At 41.8% G+C, this 21,989-nt stretch overlaps 1 protein-coding gene across 1 annotated transcript in view; it reads left to right on the top strand.

The window, feature by feature from the left end:
• Nucleotides 1-19,717, top strand: part of LOC142701302 (uncharacterized) — a gene marked incomplete at its 5' end in the record, with an annotated part of 92,466 nt that extends 72,749 nt beyond the window's left edge. Inside the window, one exon of the mRNA XM_075848136.1 lies at nucleotides 19,130-19,717. Coding sequence (XP_075704251.1) covers nucleotides 19,130-19,717 — 588 coding nt within the window. The remainder of the gene's footprint in view (nucleotides 1-19,129) is intronic.
• Between the last annotated feature and the right edge of the window lie 2,272 nt (nucleotides 19,718-21,989).

The raw sequence follows: 21,989 nt of genomic DNA on the forward strand, positions 1-21,989 counted from the left end.
AGTAATAAGTTTGAATTTAATTCTGAAGGGAAAGGGCAACCAGTGCAGTGACTGGCACAGGGTAGAGGTGTTGATATAGCGGTTGGTCAGAAAGATGATCCTGCATTGAGGATGGATTGAAGAGGGGAGAATTTAGTCTGGGGGAGACCAATTAGTAATGAGTTACAGTAGTCAAGATGAGAGTGAATCAGAGCGACAATGAGAGTTTTGGCTGTTTCCACAGTAAGAAAAGGGCGGATTCTGGAGATGTTTTTGAGGTGAAAGTGACCGGACCGTATAAGTGATTGAATGTGCGAAGTAAAGGAAAGATCTGAGTTGAAAATTACCTCAAGACAGTGGGCGTGCTGCCTGGGAGTTATGGTAGTACCACACACTGGGATGGAGGGAGGTTATCTGATGGTGGAAACACAAGGAGCTCCTTTAGAAAGATTCTGTTTTAGGGAGAGGACATGATGTTCGAGACAGTGGAGAGACAATCACTTGTGTTTTGTATTAGAGCCGGGGTGATGTCATGAGAAGAGGTCTATAATTGGGTCGTCAGCATAGAGATGGTACTGGAAGCCAAATCTGCTGATGGTTTGTTCAATAGGGGCTGTGTAGAGGGAAAAGAGAAGAGGACCTAGGACTAATCCGTGAGGAACCTCAACAGAAAGGGGAAGAGGAGAAGTAGAACCAGCAAAAGACAAACTGAGCGAGCGGTCCGAGAGATAGGAAGAAAACCAAGAGAGCCGCGTCCTTAAGACCAATATAGTGGAGCATATTAAGTAGGAGTTTGTGGTCTACAGTGTCAAAGGCTGCAGAAAGATCCAGAAGAATCAGTAGAGAATATTTGCTGTTAGATTTAGCCGTCAGCAGATCGTATGAGTCTTCAGTATTGGCAGTTACTGTGGAGTGTGGAAGCCAGATTGTTAAGGGTCAAGTATAGAGATAGCAGATAAGGCGAGAGTAGACCAAGCTTTCGAGAAGATTAGAGACAAAGGAGAGGTTGGAGACTAGTCCGAAGTTAGCAGTGCAGGACGGGTCAAGAGTTGTTTTTTTCAGTAATGGGTTTATAACAGCATGTTTAAAAGAGGAGAGAAAAATTCCAGAAGAAAGAGAGGTTAAATATTTTAGTCATTTGACCGGTGACAGCTGGGGAGAGAGACTGCACGAGGTGGGAGGGGAGAGGGTCACTGGGGCAGGTAGTAGGAAGAGAAGAAGAGGAGCTTCGTGACTTCTTCTGTTATTGGGTCAAATTCTGAAAGTGAAGATGAGGGAGTGCGAAGGTGAAGAGGATCGATGGGACCGGGAGATAACATCATGCCGGATGTTGTCAATTTTAACTTTAAATGGCCAGGTCTTCAGGCCTGAGCTATGTGATCGGCATATGCACTTTAGGACTAAGGAGGGAATGAAAAGTATCAGTGTCGTTTTGGATTATTAGATAGTGTGGAGATGAGGCGGTAACATAGACTTGTTTGGCGTGGTGAAGAGCAACGTTTTGAGCATAATTTTGTAATGGAGGAAATCTGTTGACAAATTTTCTCCACAGACGTTCGGCGCATCTCGAGCACCGCTGAAGAAAGTGGGATTGGGGTGTGTCCCAGGGTTTATCGTCGTCTGTGATGGGTGATTCGGAGTGTAGGTAGCGCTACTTAGGGTGAATCCAACTTCATTATTGTAATGTTTGGCAGCCAGATTGGGACAGGAGATGAAAGAGATAGGGGACAATGTAGTTGCTGAGTGTTAATGGCACGTAGATTTCTGTATGTCTGGTGGGTAGGCATGACCCGAGGAGGCAAATAATTTTTGATAGTAAAGGAAAGAAGCTTGAGGTCAGAGAGCAGGAGAGGAGAGTTCATAAAGTCAGATACTGAGCAGAGTCGGAGGAGGACCAGATCAAGTGAATGCCGGTCTTCATGTGTAGAGGAATTAGTAAATTGTGAAAGGCCTCGGGAAGAGGTTAAAGATAGAAACTGGGAGGCAGATGAGGGGCTTGGGCTATCAAGGGGGATGTTAAAAAGCACCCATAATGAGAGTGTGTGTATCAGAGGATAGGAATTGTAGAAGCCAGGCAGCAAAATTATCTAGGTGAGCCCTGGGAACGGTGGACAATCTGAGGAAGAATGGGCGAAAGAGTCTGAGGGTGTGGACTTTAAAGAATGGAAATGTGAGTAAGGGTACGGGGGGAATGACCTGGAAAGTGCAGTGTAGGGAAAGAAGTATGCCTACTCCTCCACCCTGCCTGTTCTCTGCTCTGGGGGTACCGTATGCCTACTCCTCCACCCTGCCTGTTCTCTGGTCTGGGGGTACCGTATGCCTACTCCTCTATCCTGCCTGTTCTCAGGTCTGGGAGAAGTGGAGACCACCATAAAATAGAGCAGCAGGGGAAGCAGTGTCAGACAGGTGTAGCCATGTTTTTGTAAGAGCCAGGAGGTTGAGAGAGTTAGAAAGGAATAAGTGATGAATAAAGGTGAGTTTGTTGCACACGGACCGAGAATTCCAGAGCGCTCAGTAAAGAGACAGAAGAAGATGTACAAGGAATGTTGGGATTAGCAGGATTTCTATGTGTGGCAGGTAAGGGGTTGAACTTGGCAGTAGAAAAGGGAGGACCAGGGTTAGTGGAGGTGTCCCCTGCAGCTAATAGCAGGAGAATGGAGAGAATCTACAGAAGGTTCAGTGATTTGAGAACGACTTTTGTGATGTGCAGTGAGATGAGATGATGTGAGGTGATTCAGGAAAGTGGATAATGCATGGGAGCTGTACATGGGCGAGGGAAGGAGAGAGGGACTGATGTGGACAGAGAGAGAGAGAGGGACCGATGTTCTTACCAAAGGCATGAATGGGCTGTAGGATTGTAATCAAACCGCTATGATGAGTTTGATGTTTTTTTTTAGGAAAACAGATAAAATATTAACTATAATAATTGTAATGTATACAAGTTTGTTTGTTTAGTCCACATGGCTTACCTGTCTCTTACCCTGTCTACTGCTATGTAGAACTGCCAGGACACTGTGACAATATGACACTTACACAAAGATGACGTCTGCCCTCGTGATAGATATATATATATATATGTGTGTATATAAATTTACGAACTATTAGAAAACACACAAGGTCCCCATGACAACTCTGCTCACAATTAGTTCTCCGCTATAATCTGCTTTACACTAAATAGCTTTTGGAACATGTCTTCTATAAAGAGGATCTGTCACTAGTTTATTAATTCTCTAACTAATCTAATAGCTGCTTTTCTGCTGATAACTACATTGTGATTTGTTTAAAAAAAACTTTTATTATTTGCAAAGTTACGAGCATTTTTCGAAATCTACTATTTCGGCTCCAATAACCAAATAGGAGGTTACTCTTTCTTTTCAGTCTGGGCGGTGTAATGTTTTCTGTATGACGCTGTCCAATCATCATACAGCTTCTCCCCCTTCCCTGACCAGCAACACAGCGTGATCATATAGTATACAGCTTCTATACCCGACTGTGTGTTCAACTGGCGATATCTCCGGTTCTGTCACATATAGAACTGTCATATGAAAGATAAGAATCTCCTCTTTCATATTGCACCAGAACCGCTGTCCAAGGTGGTCCACAGTCAGAGATATGGCTGTTTGAAGTGATCCCCCTTCTCTCCAACCTGAGTCTCTCATACTTTTTGAAGCAGCTACATGCTGATAGGTCAGAGGCTGAGAGGCAGCTACACCTCAGGAGAATCGCTGCTATTACCTCCCAGTTGTCTAATAAAGGCTCATTTACATATTTAGAAAAAAAAAAAGCTCATAACTTTTAAAATAATAAACGTTTTGGGACATCATTTTCACTAGCATTATCAGTGTGCATTTTTCATGCAAATTTTATGTGAAGTTAGTGCCACTAGTTGAGCGGGAGACAGATGCTGCTGCTCTTAAAAGTCTATAGAGGGTGGGAGGAAGCAGAGTGAGAGGGGACACAAATTTTGCAGCCCATAGAAGTCTATGGAGAGGGTAGGGGGAGCAGAAGGATAGAGCAGGAGCATAAAGACACATACTCTGTTGCCAATAGAAGTCTTTAAAGAGGGGAGGGCGGAGCAGAAGCAGAGAGAGGAAACATAGGCTGCTGGTAAGAGTTATATATCACCGCAGTGCTGGATTTTCCTCTAAGCTGCTCCTTATTGCTATTTGATGTATTCCATGCTTCTGCAACTTCTAAGGGTGAGCTACAGAGAGATAGTGGACCAGTATGGCTCTCTGCTTTGTCCGTGCAGTGTATAGAAGACATGATAACAGTTAGGCTCCACCCACTACCTCAGGGAAAACTGAGAATTAAAGATAAAGCCTGTAGAGGGAAGACTGCTAAAAAATACTATATACAAGTCATATATTGCCCAGAAATAGTGTTATTACTCCTCTACACACATATGACAGATTATTCTGAAAAGTTGTCTAAAAATGTGGTTACTTTAAAGGTCTTTAACCCTTCCAGGACAGAGCTCATTTTGGCCTTCAGGACCAGCCCCATTTTTTCAAATCCGACGTGTCCATTTATGTGGTAATAACTCTGGAATGCTTTTGCCTATCCAAGCGATTCTGAGATTGTTTACTCGTGACATATTGTACTTTATGTTAGTGGAAAAATTTGGCCAATAAATTAATTCCTTATTTGTGAAAAACACCAAAATTTAGAGAAAATTTGCAAAAATTATGATTTTTCTAATTTTAAATGTATCTGCTTGTAAAACAGATAGTAATACCACACAAAATAGTTACTATTTCACATATTCCATATGTCTACTTTATATTTGCATCGTTTTTTGAACATTATTTTATTTTTCTAGGACGTTACAAGGCTTAAAACCTTAGCAGCAATTTCTCACATTTTAAAGAAAATTTCAAAAGGCTATTTTTACAGCGAACAGTTCAGTTCTGAAGCGGCTTTGAGGGAATTATGTACTAGATAGACCCCATATTAAATACTGCACCCCTCAAAATATTTAAAACAGCATTCAGAAAGTTTCTTAACCCTTTAGGAGCTTCACAGGATTTAAAGCAAAGTAAAGTGGAAATTGACAAATTTGTACTTTTTTTTGCTGAAATTAATTTGTAATACATTTTTTTTTTGTAACACAGAAGGTTTTACCAGAGAAATGTAACTCAATATTTATTGCGCAGATTCTGCTGTTTTTAGAAATATCCCACATGTGGCTCTAGTGTGATAATGGACTGAAGCACCGGCCTCAGAAGCAAAGGAGCACATAGTGGATTTTGGAGCCTCCTTTTTTTTAGAATATATTTTAGGCACCATGTCAGGTTTGAAGAGGTCTTGTAGTGCCAAAACAGTGGAAATCCCCCAAAAGTGACACTGTTTTGGAAACTATACACCTCAAGGAATTTATCTAGGGGTACAGTTAGCATCTTGACCCCACAGGTCTTTTGCTATATTTATTGGAGTTTGTCTGTGAAAGTGAAAATCTACTTTTTTTTTCTTAAATATAAAAAAAAATAATATTGGCAAGGAATAAAGAATAAAAAGCACCGCAAAACTTGTAAAGCTACTTCTCCTGATAACGGCAATACCCCATATGTGGTACTAAACTGCTGTTTGGACCCACGGCAGAGCTCAGGAGGGAACGAGGGCCTATTTGAATTTTGAAGCGCAGATTTTGCTGGATTGGTTTTCAGTACCATGTCGCGTTTGCAATTCCCTGGAGGGAACAAAACAGGGGAAACACCCCAAAAGTGACTCCGTTTTGAATACTTCGCCCCTCAAGGAATTTTTCTAGGGGTATAGTTAGCATTTTGACCACACAGGTTTTTTTTGCTGAATTAAGTGGAATTAGGCTGTGAAAATGAAAATCTACTTTTTTCTGAAAAAACATAGAAATGTTTAATTTTTACAATGAATAAAGGAGAAAAATCACCCCAAAATTTGTAAAGTGAGGCTGGGTTCACACGAGCATGTTACGTCCGTAAAGGACGGAACGTATTTCGGCCGCAAGTCCCGGACCGAACACACTGCAGGGAGCCGGGCTCCGACGCTAGGAGTCCCTGCCTCGCTGCGGGACAACTGTCCCGTACTCTAATCATGTTTTTAGTATGGGACAGTAGTACCACGGAGAGGCAGGGACTCCTAGCGTCGTACATAACTATGATGCTAGGAGCCCGGCTCCCTGCAGTGTGTTCGGTCCGGGACTTGTGGCCGAAATACGTTCCGTCCTTTACGGACGTAACATGCACGTGTGAACCCAGCCTGATTTGTCCTGATTACAGCAATACGCCGTATGTGTGTAATAAACTGCTGTTTGGACCCACGGCAGGACTCCGAAGGGAAGGAACAATATTTGGCTTTTGGAGCTCAAATTTAGCTGGAATGGTTTTTGGGTGTCATGTCGCATTTGTAAAGCCCCTGAGGTACCAAAACAGTGGAAACCTCCCAAAGGTCCCTTTACGGGACTGGAACGAGCAATCATTAGGTCGCTGGTACAATACACTGCAATACCAATGTATTGCAGTATAATATCATTTTTACAGGCTCCTGTAACAGCGTGATCGCTGTTCCTGTCCATTAGTCCCGGGTGTCAGTTGTAATACACAGCTGACACCTGCAGAATATGGAGCGGGCGCAGCGCATGAGCCCGCTCCATATATAACCCCCCGCACCACGACATGCTATTAAATCGTGGTGCGCGAAGTCGTTAATGCACAGCGGATGGTGAAAATTAAAATTTTCCACTGATATGCCATTTTAATGCACAACATGTTGTGCCACTGAGGACAAATACCTCATACAATATGTGGATGTAAGCTGGTGTTTGGGCACGCTGTGAGAATCAGAAGGGAGGGAGCGCCATTTGGCTTTTGGAGCGCAGATTTTGCTTGGTAACTGTTCTGTTTGGGGTTTTGCTGGTATTTCAGTTTATAATGTGGGGGCATGTGTAATCTGTGCGGAGTACATCAGGACATAATAAGAGGGTATAATAATTAGTAAATAAAAAATCCGCAGATATGTGGCCGATGTCGCACTGATAAATGGCGCCCGATCTTATCCGCTTTTAGACACTGCACAATTTCTGTCGCTATATTCTGAGAGCCAGAACTTTTTTATTTTTTCTCCACCGGAGCTGCGGAGGGCTTATTTGTTGCGGAACAATCTGTAGTTTTCATTTAGGTTACATGTGAATTTTTTATCACTTTTTATTAGATTTTTTTGGCAAGCAAAGTGACAAAAAAACAAATTCTGACAATGTTTTTTTTTTTTTTTTTTTTACAGTGTTCACCGTGCGCTATAATGACATTTTACTTTATTCTGCGGGTCGATACGATTACGGCGATATCATATGTATATAGTTTTTTTATGTTTTGTGGCATTTGCGCAATAAAATCACTTTTCAATAAAATTATTTCTTTTTTGTGTCACCATATTGTGAGAGCGATAACTTTTTTTATTTTTCCGTCAAAAAAGCTGTGTAAGGGCTTGTTTTTTGTGGGACGGGTTCTAGTTTTTATTGGTACTATTTTGGGGTACATGCGACTTTTTGATCACTTTTTATTCTATATTTGGGAGGGGTGGTGACCAAAAAATAGTGATTCTGACATTGTTTTTTAATTATTTTTTTTGCTGTGTTCACCCTGCGGGAAAAAGAATACTATAGTTTTATAGTTTGGGTCGTTACGAACGCGGTGATACCAAATATGTGTACTTTTTTAAAATTTTCATTTTTCTCCTATAATAAAATACTTTTTTTTTTTTTTAACTTTTTACTTGTTTTACATGAAGACCTGCAGCACTGATGGCTGCTATAATACATTACACTACCTAGGTAGTGTAACGTATTAAAAACTGTCAGTGTGACGCTGAGAGTCACACTGACAGGAAGCTTATGAGGACCGGCATCCGGCTGGTTCTCATAGGCTGCCGTGCATGGCAGACCCGGGGGCTGTTGTATGGCCTCCGGTTTTGTCTTGTAACCGACTGCAGCACCCGCAATCGGTCCCCGGGAAAGTTTGTTGTAGCAACAAACTTTCCAGTTTGTTATAGTAACAAACTTTCCATTTAGTTCTGCAACAAACTTTCCCTGCGATCACATGACCGGGACCTGAACCAATTAGGCCGCGATCATATCTCTGGGACCAGAGGCAGGGGATAACAGCGCGATCCGGGTGTCAGCGCTACTCTGAGACACCCGGATCGCGCTTTTAACACCCACCGTGAATTCACGTTGGCGCTTCCCCGAGCCCAGCAAGTGCCAACGTGAATTTACTGTGGGCGGTCGGGAAGTGGTTAAGAAGGTTTAAATATGTGGTTTTTATATTGGATTAAAAGAAAAGCAGATCAATGATTATTAGGAAGCACCTATTTTAACCAGTTGCTGACTGCCCATAGACTATAAACGTCCTGGTGGTCCACACCTATCTCTGCAAGGACGTTTAACCACTTCCCGACATTTGACGTATGGGTACGCAATGGAAAGCTAGTGCTTCCCGCATTATGCCGTATCCATACGCCAAATGCTTGGCACCGACTTAGAAGCTGAGCCGGTGCCATCATCGCCGGATGTCAGCGGCGTATTACAACTGACATCCGGTTGTAATGGCGGGGACCGAAATTATCTACACTCAAACGCGATCACTGCATTTAAGGTGTTTGCAGCTCATCGGAACCCCAGCAATGAAATTTCCGGGGTTCCGGTGGCTGCAATGGCAACCGGAGGCCTAATACTGGCCTCCCGGTCTGCCTAGCACGGAAGCCGTTCAGGACCCGCCTGACGGCAGAGCCTGAACGGCTTCTGTAGCCGCCGGCAAGATGGCGTCAACAGCTGACATCCACCTGTAACGGCAGGAACCGTAGCTAGCTCAGATCCCTGCCATTAATCCCTTCGATGCAGCGATAGAAAGCGATCGCTGCATCTTAGCGGTTGCTAGCAGATCGCCAGCCCTGACAGGCAATCAGGACTGGCGACTGCTGCTATGGCAACAGGAGACACAATGGCCTCATGCACTGCCATTACGGAAGCCGATTAGGCCCCGCCAGGAGGTGAAGCTTAATCGGCTTGCTGTTAATGAATAACTGACAGATCTAATACATTGCCCTATTGGGACTAGAAAAAAAGTGTAAAAAAATAATAATAAACCATACGTATTTGGTATCGCCAAGACCGTAACGACCGGAGGTATAAAAATATTATTTATTGCACGCGGTGAACAGCGTAAAAAATATTGGCGAAGAACAAGGCCTCATACAGCTCCATCAACTAAAAAGTTATGGTTCTCACAACTTGGCAACAGAGAAAATAAATTTTTATTACAGAAGTAATTTTATTGCGCAAAACGTTTGTAAAACACAAAAAAGTACTATAAATTAGTTATCGCCAGAATCGTACTGACCCGCAGAATAAAGTTAACATGTAATTTATAACGCTTGGTGAACGCTGTGTAAAAAAAAAACTATGCTAGAATTGCGTTTTTTTGGTTACCTGACCTCCCAAAAAATAGGATAAAAAGTGATCAAAAAGTCGCACGTACCCCAATATGGTCCCAATAATAACTACAGCTCGTCCCGCAAAAAAACAGCCCTCATACCACTACGTCTATGAAAAAATAAAATTAGTTAAGGCTCCAATAAGTCGGGAAATAAAAAAAAAATATGCAGTTGTGCAGGTCCAAGGGGAACATTTCTTCTGTTTTCAAGAGGCGATTTATCAAGGCCCTAAAATTAGGGAACCAGGAAGGGTATGGCCAAAATATGTCTGCTGGAAGCGAGGGTGCCCGTATTATACCAGGACGACAATTCCCAGCAAACTGCAAAGGTGCGGAGTGTGGACCAAAAGGGGATAAGAAAGGACATTTATCAGTGTGACACCGGCCTGTGCATAACTGATTGCTTCACAGTGTAACACACATGTATGGATTATTTTATTGTTTTTTTTACCCCATCATTACACCACCTGACTATGCCACTGATGTACTCCACACAGCTTACATGTGCCCCCACATTATAAACGGAAACACCAGCAATACTCAAACAAAACCATTACCAAGCAAAATCCGCCCTCCATAAGCCAAATGTCGCTCCCTCCCTTCTGAACCCTACAGCGTGCCCAAACAGCAGTTTACTTTCACATATATGGCATCGCCATACCTGGGAGAACCCTTTTAATAATTTTTGGGGTGTGTTTCCAGTGGCACAAGCTGGGCACAACATATTTGCCACTGAAATGGCATATCTAGGGAAAAATATAAATTTTTAATTTGCACCATCCGCAGCGCATTTATTTATGGGGCTTGTGGGGTAAAAATGCTCACTACACCCCTTAATAAATACCTTGAGGGGTTTAGTTTCCAAAATGGGGTCGCTTCCTTTTTATTATTTCACATCAGAGCCTCTGCAATTGTGAACCAATACTTTGTAAAACACCAAATTAGGACTCCATTTCGCATTGTGCTCTTTCACTTTCTTTCCCTCCTCAGCCCTGTCAAATGTCCAGGCAAAAGGTTATGGTCACATGTAGGGTGTTTCTAAAACCGGGAAACGCCGCATAATAATAATAATAATAATAATAATAATAATAATAATAATAATAATTAATAATAATAAGAGAGCTGTCTTGTTATGGTGGCACAAGCTGGGAACCACATATTGGTGTGTGTATATATATGGAAAAAATCCAATTTTCACTCTGCAACATCGAGTGCACACTAATTTCTGCAAACCACCTGCTGGGTTAACATGCTCACTACACCCCTAGGTGAATGCATTGAGGGGTGTAGTTTCCAAAATGCGGTCACTTCTGGAGGGTTTCCACAGTTTTGGTCCCACACGCGCCCAGAAACCAATCCAGCAAAATCAGTCCAAAAGCCAAATCGCGCTCCTTCCCTTCTGATCCTTGCCGTGTATCCAAACAGCAGTTTGTGACCACATATGGGGCATATCCGTACTCTAGAAAAATTGCTTTACAAACGTTGGGGTTCACACGCAGTGTTTTCAGCCGTAATTCGGGCGTTTTACGCCTCGAATTACGCCTGAAAAAATACCCCTAATACCCCTACAAACATCGGCCCATTGCTTTCAATGGGAATTACGATGTTCTGTTCCCGCGAGCCTTTATTTTACGCGTCGACTGTCAAAATACGGCGCGTAAAATAATGACTCGTCAAAAGAAGTGCAGGACACATCTAGGGACGTTTTTGGAGGCGTTTTTCATTGACTCCATTGAAAAACCGCTCCAAAAATGGCCGTGAAAAACACGAGTTTATAAAAAAAGTTTGAAAATCAGGAGCGGTTTTCGCCTGAAAACATCTCCGTATTTTCAGATTTTTTTTGCTCACTGCGTGTGAACATACCCTTATTGAAGAAAAGGGATTGTTTTTTTATTTTCACTGCCCACTTCTAATAAATTCTATGAAACACCTGTGGGGTCAAAATGCTCACTACACCCCTAGATTAATTCCTCATGGGGTGTAGTTTCCTAAATGGAGTCACTTTTTGGGCATTTTCATTGTTTTGTCCCCTCAGGGGCTTTGTAAATGTGACCTGGCCTCCGCAAACCATTCTTGCTAAATCTGATCTCCAAAAGCCAAATAGCGCTCTTTCCCTTCTAAGCCCTGCCGTGTGTCCTCTAATTTCCTTGTGGAAATTAGAAAAAATTAGCTAAACCTATATTTTCTTTGAAAAATGTAGATTTTCAGGGCCTAATTCCAATCATTTCTGCAAAAAAACTGTGGGGTCAAAATGCTCACTATACCCCTAGATAATTTCTTCAATGGGTGTAGTTTCAAAAATGGGGTCACTTGTGGGGGGTTTAGACTGTTTTGTCCCCCCAGGGGCTTTGTAAATGTGATATCACATGTGGGGTAATGTTTTACTCGGGAGAAATTGCTTTACAAATTTTGTGGTGCTTTTTCTTCTTTAGTCCTTATGGAAATAAGAAAAAAATCGTTAAACTTACATTTTCTTTGAAAAAATGTAGATTTTTACGGCCTACTTCCAATAATTTCTGTAAAAAACCTGTGCCGTCAAAATGCTCACTATACCCCTAAATAATTTCCTTGAGGGCTGTAGTTTCCCAAATGGGGTTACTTTTGGGGGATTTCCACTATTTTGGTACTGCAAGAGCCCTTTAAACCTGACATGGTGCCTAAAATATATTCTAATAAAAATAAGGCACCAAAATAGACTAGGTGCTCATTTGCTTCTGAGGCCGGTGCTTCAGTCCAGTCGCACGCTAGGGCCACATCTGGGATATTTCCTAAAACTGCAGAACCTGGGCAATAAATATTGAGTTGCATTTCTCTGGTAAAACTTTGTGTTACAAAAAAAAATGGATTCAAAAATTAATTTCTGCAACAAAATATGAAATTTGTAAATTTCACCTCTACTTTGCTTTAATTCCTGTGAAACGTCTAAAAGGTTAAGAAATTTTCTAAATGCTGTTTTGAATACTTTGAGGGGTGAGGTTTTTAAAATGGGGTGACTTTTTGGGGGTTTCTAATATATAAGGCCATCAAAGACACTTCACAACTGAACTGGCCCCTGTAAAAATGGCCTTTTGAAATTTTCTTGAAAATGTCAGAAATTGCTGCTAAAGTTCCGTAATGGACGGAACGTATGTCGGCCGGAAGTCCTGGACAGAACACAGTGCAGGGAGCCGGGCTCCTAGCATCATAGTTATGTACGATGCTAGGAGTCCATGCCTCGCTGCAGGACAACTGTCCCGTACTGTAATCATGTTTTCAGTACGGGACAGTAGTTCCACGGAGAGGCAGGGACTCCTAGCATCGTACATAACTATGATGCTAGGAGCCCGGCTCCCTGCACTGTGTTCGGTCCGGGACTTACGGCCGAAATACGTTCCGTCCATTACGGACGTGACATGGTCGTGTGAACCCAGCCTTAGCCTTGTAACATCCTAGAAAAATAAATGGATGTTCAAAAAACGATGTTAAACTAAAGTAGACATATGGGGGATGTTAATTAGCAACAATTTTGTGTGGTATAACTGCCTGTCTTACAAGCAGATACATTTAAATTGAGAAAAATGCTAATTTTTGAAATTTTTCGCAAAATGTTGGTGTTTTTCACAATTAAATACTGAACGTGTCGAGCAAATTTTGCCAGTAACAAAGTCCAATGTGTCGCGAGAAAATAATCTCGGAATCGCTTGGATAGGTAAAAGCATTCCGAAGTTATTACCACATAAATTGAAATGTGTCAGATTTGAAAAATGAGACAGTTTTCCCCTCTATGCCTATTCCACTCCATCAAAGTTATGCAAAATCGAAGCCCTATATGTTTTGAGAAAAACAAGACCAAATAAATAAAGTTCGGCAAAGGAATAGCACAACAATTTGCTATTGAATTGTAACATAACTTAAACGCGACCACTTTATTAGGTCCACCGTATTAGTACTTGATAGGACCCTCTTTCCCCTTAGAACAGCCTGAATTCTTTTTTTTTTTTTAAAGGTAATTTTATTAAGTCCTCATAACAAACAGCGGTACAAAGGCAGAAAAGCCTGCATAATACATAGAGGAGACAACACAATAGTTCCAATGTATAAGGTCAATTATCAATTGAAACATACAAATCTAGTTGTATAGGAATTAGAAAACAAAAACAAAAATTCACAAACCGCCTTTCCTTATCAGCAAAAGAATTTGTTGAGTACCAGTGAAGGGAGAAGTGCAGTGGAGGAGTGGGGGGGACACACAGAGACGGCAGCAGAGTCTACATCCAGATATCCTGGACAATATCAGGTTAAGAGCTAGTATGAGGGTTGGCCACCCAAAGTTCCATATTTTCTGAAATGTGTCAGGACATCCACGAGCTTCATATGTGAGTTTAAAACATGGGAGGGTAGAGTTAACCAATGCAATCCATGCGGATAATGTAGGAACTTCAGAATGTTTCCAGTGCAGGAGTATGTTTTTAGCATAGAATAATAGTAGTGTCATGAGAGATCTAACAGCCACAGTAGGAATAGGAGACAGCATTAGGAGACAAATTCTAGGGTCAAGAATACGAGGGAGCTCAAGAAATTCAAGTACTTCAGCCCAGAAATTATTAATGATTGGACGTTCCCAGAACATATGCAGGAAGGAACCCTTAGCTCCCTGGCAACGTGGGCAAACAGGAGTAGATATACGTCCTATTCTAAATAATTTGGAAGGAGTGTAATAAATTTGGTGGAAAAATTTTACTTTAAGTCGGTCTCTTGTAGATATTAAAGGACCTGTCAGAGCAGATAGCATTTCTTTATGATCAGCCACAGATACAGAGGGAAGAGTCTGAGACCATCTGTCCAAGGCTTTGTCAAGTTTATTGGAAGATCCATAAAGCAACTGCCGATAAAGTGTGGACAATGGTTTAGCCAACGTCTTCTGTGTCACCCAATCCTCCACCGTGGATGTACATAGTCTGACATTATATCCTGCAAAGAGCGTGAAATAGCGGAACCTGAGATAAGTCGGAATCTGGTGTTTGAATCTAAGCTGAGTGAAAGTGGCAATCTTGTCCTCCCCCACCACCACATCCTCGAAGGTCAATAACCCAAGGGCTGCCCACTCACTAGGGTCAGGGAGTCTTCTTAGCTGCGGTAAAAGTAGGTTATACCATAGTGGAGTCCTAGGTGATGAGGACTCCCCCTCTGACTTAAATAGCAGCATTGATCTCTGCCAAACTTTGAGTAGTCTGCATTGGGACTGTAAAAGTGTATCCCGGAGGGAGTGCCTACCTATAACTAGAATTCACTAGGGCTTTATAGGAACCAAGAAGTGAAGCCTCCAGCTCAGTACAGGGGTTAAAATGCTGATGAGTAAACCACCACCAGATGTACATCAATTGGCTGGCAAGGAAGTAGAGATATAAATTCGGGAGAGCCAACTCCCCCCGCTCAGAGGGGAGTTGTAGCGTGCCCAGAGCAATTCTAGGAATGCCCCCTGCCCAAATAAAAGATCTAAGATCTTTATGGTTATTAGTATATGGAGATAGTGGTAGCCACACTGGAGAGTTATGAAAACTATACAAAAACCTGAGCTGGGACTTCATTTTAAACAGATTAATTCTACCCGTAGTTGTGAGAGGGAGGTGTTTCCATCTATCAAGGTCCATCTTAAGACACTGTACCAAAGGATATTATCTGGTATAAAGCAACAAATATTGGGCCTAATTAGTACACCTAAATAAGTACTTTTATTCGCCCACTGTAGTGGGGGAGGGAAGTGCAACCCTCCCAGCTGCATCATCTATCGCCATCACCAAGTACTTTGATTTATTTGCATCCTTCTCTGGACTTCGTGTGAATTGGTCAAACAAAGACAACATTGCCCGCAGAGATGGACCCGGATCACGCTCCTTCCTCCCACCCACCACAAAGCCCTTTATGTCAGGAGAGGCCCTTATAGAAAACGCAAGAGGCTCAATGTCTAATGCAAAGAGGGAAGGTGAGAGTGGGCAACCCTGTCTAGTCCCTCGGGCTTGTGTGAATGAGGGGGAGATGTGACAATTGGTATTATTACTGGCTATAGGTATGTAGTATAAAAGCTGTATCAATCGGATGAATCTGGGTCCAAACCCAAACTTATCAAGTACAGACCACAGATAAGACCATTCTACCGAGTCAAACGCCTTTTCAAGATCTAGAGGCACAACAATTCTGGATCCTCCCGAGTCCACAGCGGAGGACATGTTGGTAAAGAGCCTTCGAAGGTTAACATCAGTGGCTTTCCCAGGCATAAAACCAGACTGGTCCAGATGGATAATATGAGAAATTATTTTTTGCAAACGCATTGCTAAAATTTTGGCAAATATTTTAATGTCACAATTAAGGAGTGAGATAGGTCGGTAGGAGCCATGCTCTTTCGGATCTTTACGGGGCTTGGGGATCAGTACTACAAGAGCCTTTTTCATAGATGGAGGGAGGGTGGTTATCGCCCCCATCAAAGGCTTCGAAAAGATTAAGCAAATGAGGGGCAATTAATTAAACATGTAGTTTATACAATTCTTTGGGCAGGCCATCCAGTCCCAGGGTTTTCCGGTTCGGAAAGGAGCCAACAGGCTATGTAATTTCCTCTATAGTCAAATTAGCTTCGAGAATACCGACGTCCTCTCTATCCGGGGTAGGGAACCCAATATTATCAAAGTATGCTTCTAGATCAGAAGGGGTAGTGGAAAACTTAGATGAGTATAAGTATAAGCGAGGAAACTCCAAATCTTCACCCGAAGAGTAAAGTGAAGAACATGTCCCATGGTGTAAAACATTCTTCCTTTATTAGAGTCCGTTACAGCATAGGAAAATATGGAGCTATAGGAGCCCAATAGTTAGAGTACCTGAAGTAGATCGATAATTTAGCGCATCTCTCAGCACCTATCAGACCTAAAATCTTTGGTGAGGAGAATCGAGCGCTCAGTCAAGGAGCAAAATTAAGAACATGTTCCATGTTGCAGAACCGTTTCCCCCTGTGGTATGTCTGTCACATGAGGAGATACAAAATTACAGGAGTGTAGAAACCAGAGTCCATTAAAGTACATTACGTTCTAACCACGCAAATACGTCTCCCGGCTTGTCGAGGAATATGGCGGAGCACCAAGCTAAAGAATAGACTATTTGTTTCTCCCTCAAATATTTCTTGGCGTTCGTGAACTTCTGCCTCTGTTTTTGTACCTCCAACGAATAGTCGGGAAAGACTCTCACATCTTGGTTGGTATATTTCAAAGACCCTTGTTTCCTTGCAAGTTCCAGCAATTTATCTCTGTCTTTGAAATTCAGAAACATGGCACTAAAAGTACGTGGTGGCACCCCAGGTGGAGAAGCTCTAGTCGGGATCCGAGGCACATGTTCCACACAGAACATAGAAAATGCAGTATCCCTAAATGTTGATTTGGGCTAATGTTCCAAAAACGCTGCAGGGTCAGGTTTTTCCACGCCTTCAGGCAGGCCAATGAAGCAGATGTTTCATCCAAGCAAGCGGTTCTCCATATCATTAATTTTAGCCCGCCATGCAGACTGTTGCGTTTCTAGAGTGTCGACCCGTGATCTCAGCGGAGTCACTACATCCTCCAAGTCAGAAATACGCTTCTCAGACTCCGTAGCGCTTTCAAGCAGTGCATGCACATCAGCTTTGAGAAGACCAAAGTCCGTTTTAACGGTATCAATTTTATCAGTCAAAACCGTACGAGATTCCGTGATAGCCTTCAGGACGTCTAACATGGACGACTCAGGAGGGGAGTCGACAGTAGTGGAAGGAGAGGCAGAGGCCTCAGAAGACAGCTGGGCTCAGATGTAGGACCAGTGGACTTGTCCAACTTATCCGTAATTTTGGATTGCTTGTAGGGGGCCATTATGGGAGTACCCCTAGCAGCAGGATGGTGTAAGAACGGAAAATTGCCTCAGATCAGTACACAACCAAATATACGTTAGAGAATTATATGCATGGGGAAGGGGAAGACCCGCCACGTGTCCCATTTTGTCCAGGTTACATCTGTGCAGTGTAGGGAGGGACAGCAGCGAGGTCGTAGCATACCCACTGTGTTGGTAGCAGATAGCTGCTAAAGTCACTCACTCATCACAAAATTGTGACTGCTTCCCCAGAAGCTTCTACTCTGCAGAGGGTCCACTCTTTCCTGTCTCTATGTAGTACTAGGGTGTCAGGACAGCACTGAGGCCTTAATGGATGTCCCTGGCCATGTAACCGTGGTCCTCTGCCGTTCTGATCGACTGGAAGTAGCCGTCGGCCGACTTCCGTCAGAAATTTAGGCCGGCTATCCGCTCCCACTACTAGGCCCGAAAATAAAATTTGTCAGATCTGGGCCAGGAAGGTCTCAAACTATGCATCTCTACAGCAGGAGTGCAACAGGACAGCTACCAGGTGGATGATGGGCTCAGAGAGAGGATGGAGGTGGATAAAGTGTGCCACCAGCAAAGCACGTCCTCTCCCACCGGAGTTCTGATTGCATTCACAGCATGAATTCTTTGTGGAATGATACAATAATGTACTGGAAAACTTTATTACAGATTATGATTGATTACTTCACTCTGTCTATTCCACTACATCCCAAAGATGTTCTGTAAAATTGAGATCCGGTTACTGTTCAGCCATTAGGACGTACAGACCTTATTGTCATGAATGTGAATTCAACCTGAGATGTGTGCTTTGTCTCATGGCACATTATCTTGTTAAATGTAGATTGTGGCCAAGATTATATTGTCAATAACATTAAGTTAAGATGTTGTATGTCTAATTAGTATTGAAGGGCCAAATGTGTTGGCATTGGACAGGCTTCATTGTCATTGCTTTTCCCAAAAATGTTTTTTATCAAGTTAAGCTTTATCTATTAAAAGTGGAAGACTGGATGTAAACCAGAATAATGGACTTTTGTCATGAATATATTTTAAACTGTTTGTACAAAACTTTTTACGGCTGGAATAGCGCACATAATTTTTGAGGCATCCAAAAAAGAGAATGTGAAGCAGCACTCAAAGTGAATTTATTCATCCAACATGGAACCACAACGTTTCACCTCCTCTATGAAGGCATTTTCAAGTAGTGTGTGTTAGGAATACATACGTGTATATATAAGGGGTACAACCCAAAACAATCAGTGCAAGCAATCAGTATACAATAATACAATAAAAGGATAATTTGTCATCATACAATGATATAAAGTGACTAGTGACATAATTTTTGAGGCAGGTTTTTGAGCTGAAACCTGGAGTGGATTCAAGTCATGGTTTAAACTTCTTCCTGCTTGATCCACTTCTGGCTTTGGCTCAAAACACTGCATGTGTGTGTTTCCAAATTAATATGAATGTTCTACATCTTTCAAGTATTGTGTTATGAAACAAAATCACAAAATACATTTTTAATTCTAACAGAAAATCCCACTAAGAACTGTGAGAGAAATTTCACGGTATCGATAAATTTTAAAGTAGAAGATGAAGATATCATGCAGCAGTCTTCAGGAGAAAACCTCATTACCCCTAATGTATATCCAGGACATCACAGTAGAGATCTATCATATAATTCCACTAATCATGAGGAACTTTCTACTAACCAATCACAGATTGTTACCACAATTACAGCTCCGAAAGGGGGTGAAAGGTTTCAATATGGTAAACAGCTCATTAAAATATCAGGTCTTTTTACAAACCGAGGAATTAACACAGAGGAGAAGCGATATTCATGTTCAGAATGTGGTAAATGTTTTACAAATAAATCAAATCTAGTTAAACATAAGAGAATTCACAAAGGGGAGAAGCCATATTCATGTTTAGAATGTGGGAAATGTTGTATACAAAAATCAGATCTCGTTGTACATGAGAGAATTCACACAGGGGAGAAGCCGTATTCATGTCCAGAATGTGGGAAATGTTTTACAGATAAATCAAGTCTTGCTAAGCATAGTAGAATTCACACAGGAGAGAAGCCATATTCATGCTCAGAATGTGGGAAATGTTTTATTACTAAAGCCAAACTTAGGAATCATCATAGAATCCACACAGGGGAGAAGCCGTATTCATGTCCAGAATGTGGGAAATGTTTTACTTATAAATCACATCTTGTTAGACATGAGAGAAGTCACACAGGAGAGAAGCCGTATTCATGTTCAGAATGTGGAAAATGTTTTACAGATATATCAAGTCTTGCTAAGCATAGTAGAATTCACAGAGGAGAGAAGCTGTATTCATGTTCAGAATGTGGTAAATGTTTTACTACTAAAGGCAAACTTAGTGCTCATCAGAGAAGTCACACAGGGTAGAAGCCATTTTGATGTTCTGTACATTACATAGTTGATAAGGTTGAAAAAATGACATGGGTCTATCATTTCTAACCTATAATCCTACCATGTTGATCCAGAGGATGGTTGATGCCATTTGCCTCATTTGGGTGAAAAATTCCTCCCTGACTCCAAATATGGCAATCAGAATAAATCTCTGGATCAACGGCCCATCTCCAGAATCTAATACTCTTAACTTGTAATATTATATTTTTCAAGAAAGGCATCCAGGCCCTCCTAGAACTCATTCAAAGAGTCAACCACCACAACCTCCTTTAGCAGAGGGTTCCATAGTCCCACTGCTCTGAGAGTAAAGAATCAATGTCTGTGATAATGGTGAAACCTGTTTTCCTTTAGATGTAGAGAATGCCTCCTTGTCCTTGTTACAGGCCCAGATGTAAAAATATCAGTAGAAAGATCTCTGTTTATCTACAAGCACGTAGTTATGTCATGTGCTTACTTTCACATCTCACTCCTTTGGAATGGAACTCAGCCTTTCGTTCAATATTGGCAAGTCCGCCTATGGGCAGGGGCCACACCTCCAGATATTATAAATTTATACATCGTCCCTCGGATTATCAGGAATCTCAGGTCGCTCTGACAAGATGGTTGAGGGACATACCACAACTTATAACACAGACCTACTCATTGCTCTTGAAAATAGCATGAGATACCTTCTCTCAAGTAGATACACTGAGATGAATCCGCAGATCTACCATAGGGCATATATATCTCCATTTCGGGGCTTCAAAATGACTGTATTTCCCACTGATAAGTGTTTTAGGTGGCAAGAAGATTCAGCGGATATATATCATTGTCTTTGTGTACTTTTGTCCAGAAGGACTGAATCCTTGGACAACTCCACTTTCATTACCACTCATTTGGTCAACTATGTCCCATTCAACCCTAGTTGGGCCATATTCGGCCACATTAATGTGGCAAATATCTCCTGCACATTGAGGAGCAGGAAGTTAATTTTTATGGCTTCAGTGGCAGGCCTGAAAACTATCTTATACACATGGACACGCCCGACATCCCCGTCATTTCAATTGTATTTGGAAAAAGTTTATTTTTTTATGAAAATGGATTGGTTGGAGGCCTCGACAGAATTAAAGAGTCCGTTGCAACGTTTTTTCCAAAACCTGGGAGATCTTTATTGACATATTGCCGGTTGACACACAACATTTGATTAGACAATGTTTCGAACAAACGATATGGTATCCAGTGAGGCTCTTGTCAGGAGATCCACCAATTGTCTGAGTCTTATCGGTTTACTTCTCCTAGACACACCACAATTGATTTGGGGAGGGTCAAAATAGACAATAGAAATTGAAACAAATCTTTGATAAGAGAACATGGCCATGTGATGGGGATTGTGTCGAGACATGCCGAAGTGGCGTTGTGGGGTCTTTCGAGCCATGATCGACTTAGGAACATATGGGTCTCTTATGAGACAGGTAAGATGTTCATCGACAAATCAAGAGAGAGATTGTTCACTGTTGTTGTTCTGTCCAACTGCCCTAATTATCTTTTATCTCCCCACAGAGTAAATCTGTGGAAGTATAACCCCACAATAACATCCCTTCCCACATTCCCTTCCCCCTTATGCAGGTATATTTAGGTCTGTTTAACTTTTTCCTTCTTGTGAATAGGCAACCCGGAAAATTACCCAACTTTATACCTCATAAATTATGTAATTTATATTTATAAAAAGGTCGAATTTGAGATGTAATTTCTTATGAAACACTTGAACTATGTAATTCCTCTATGTCTGAATTTGTTATAACTTGTACGTACCTGCCTTTCCCTCTTTTCCTGTATGTTTATGAAAAATTCAATAAAAACATTGAAATATAGAAAGATCTCTGTACTGTCCAATTATATATCTATACGTTGTAAATTAGATTGCCCCTAAGACATCTTATTTACTAAACTGAATAGCCCCAAGTTTGATAACCATTCTTGGTACTGCTTTCCGCCTATTACATTGGTCGCCCTTCTTTGCACCCATTCTAGTTCCACCATGTCCATATACACAGGTGCCTAAAATTGTACCCAATATTCCACGAGTGGTATGACTAGTGATTTGTATAGAGGCAAAAGGATGTTCTTATCATGAGCATCTAGGCCTCTTTTGATGCATCCCATGATTTTATTTGCCCTGGCAGCAGCTGTCTGGCACTGGTTGCTAAAGGTAAATGTACAGTCTACCAATATCCCCAAATCTTTTCCAGTAGCAGTTTTACCCAGTGTT

The sequence above is a fragment of the Rhinoderma darwinii genome, chromosome 1, assembly GCF_050947455.1.
Source record: "Rhinoderma darwinii isolate aRhiDar2 chromosome 1, aRhiDar2.hap1, whole genome shotgun sequence".
NCBI classification, from domain to species: domain Eukaryota; kingdom Metazoa; phylum Chordata; class Amphibia; order Anura; family Rhinodermatidae; genus Rhinoderma; species Rhinoderma darwinii.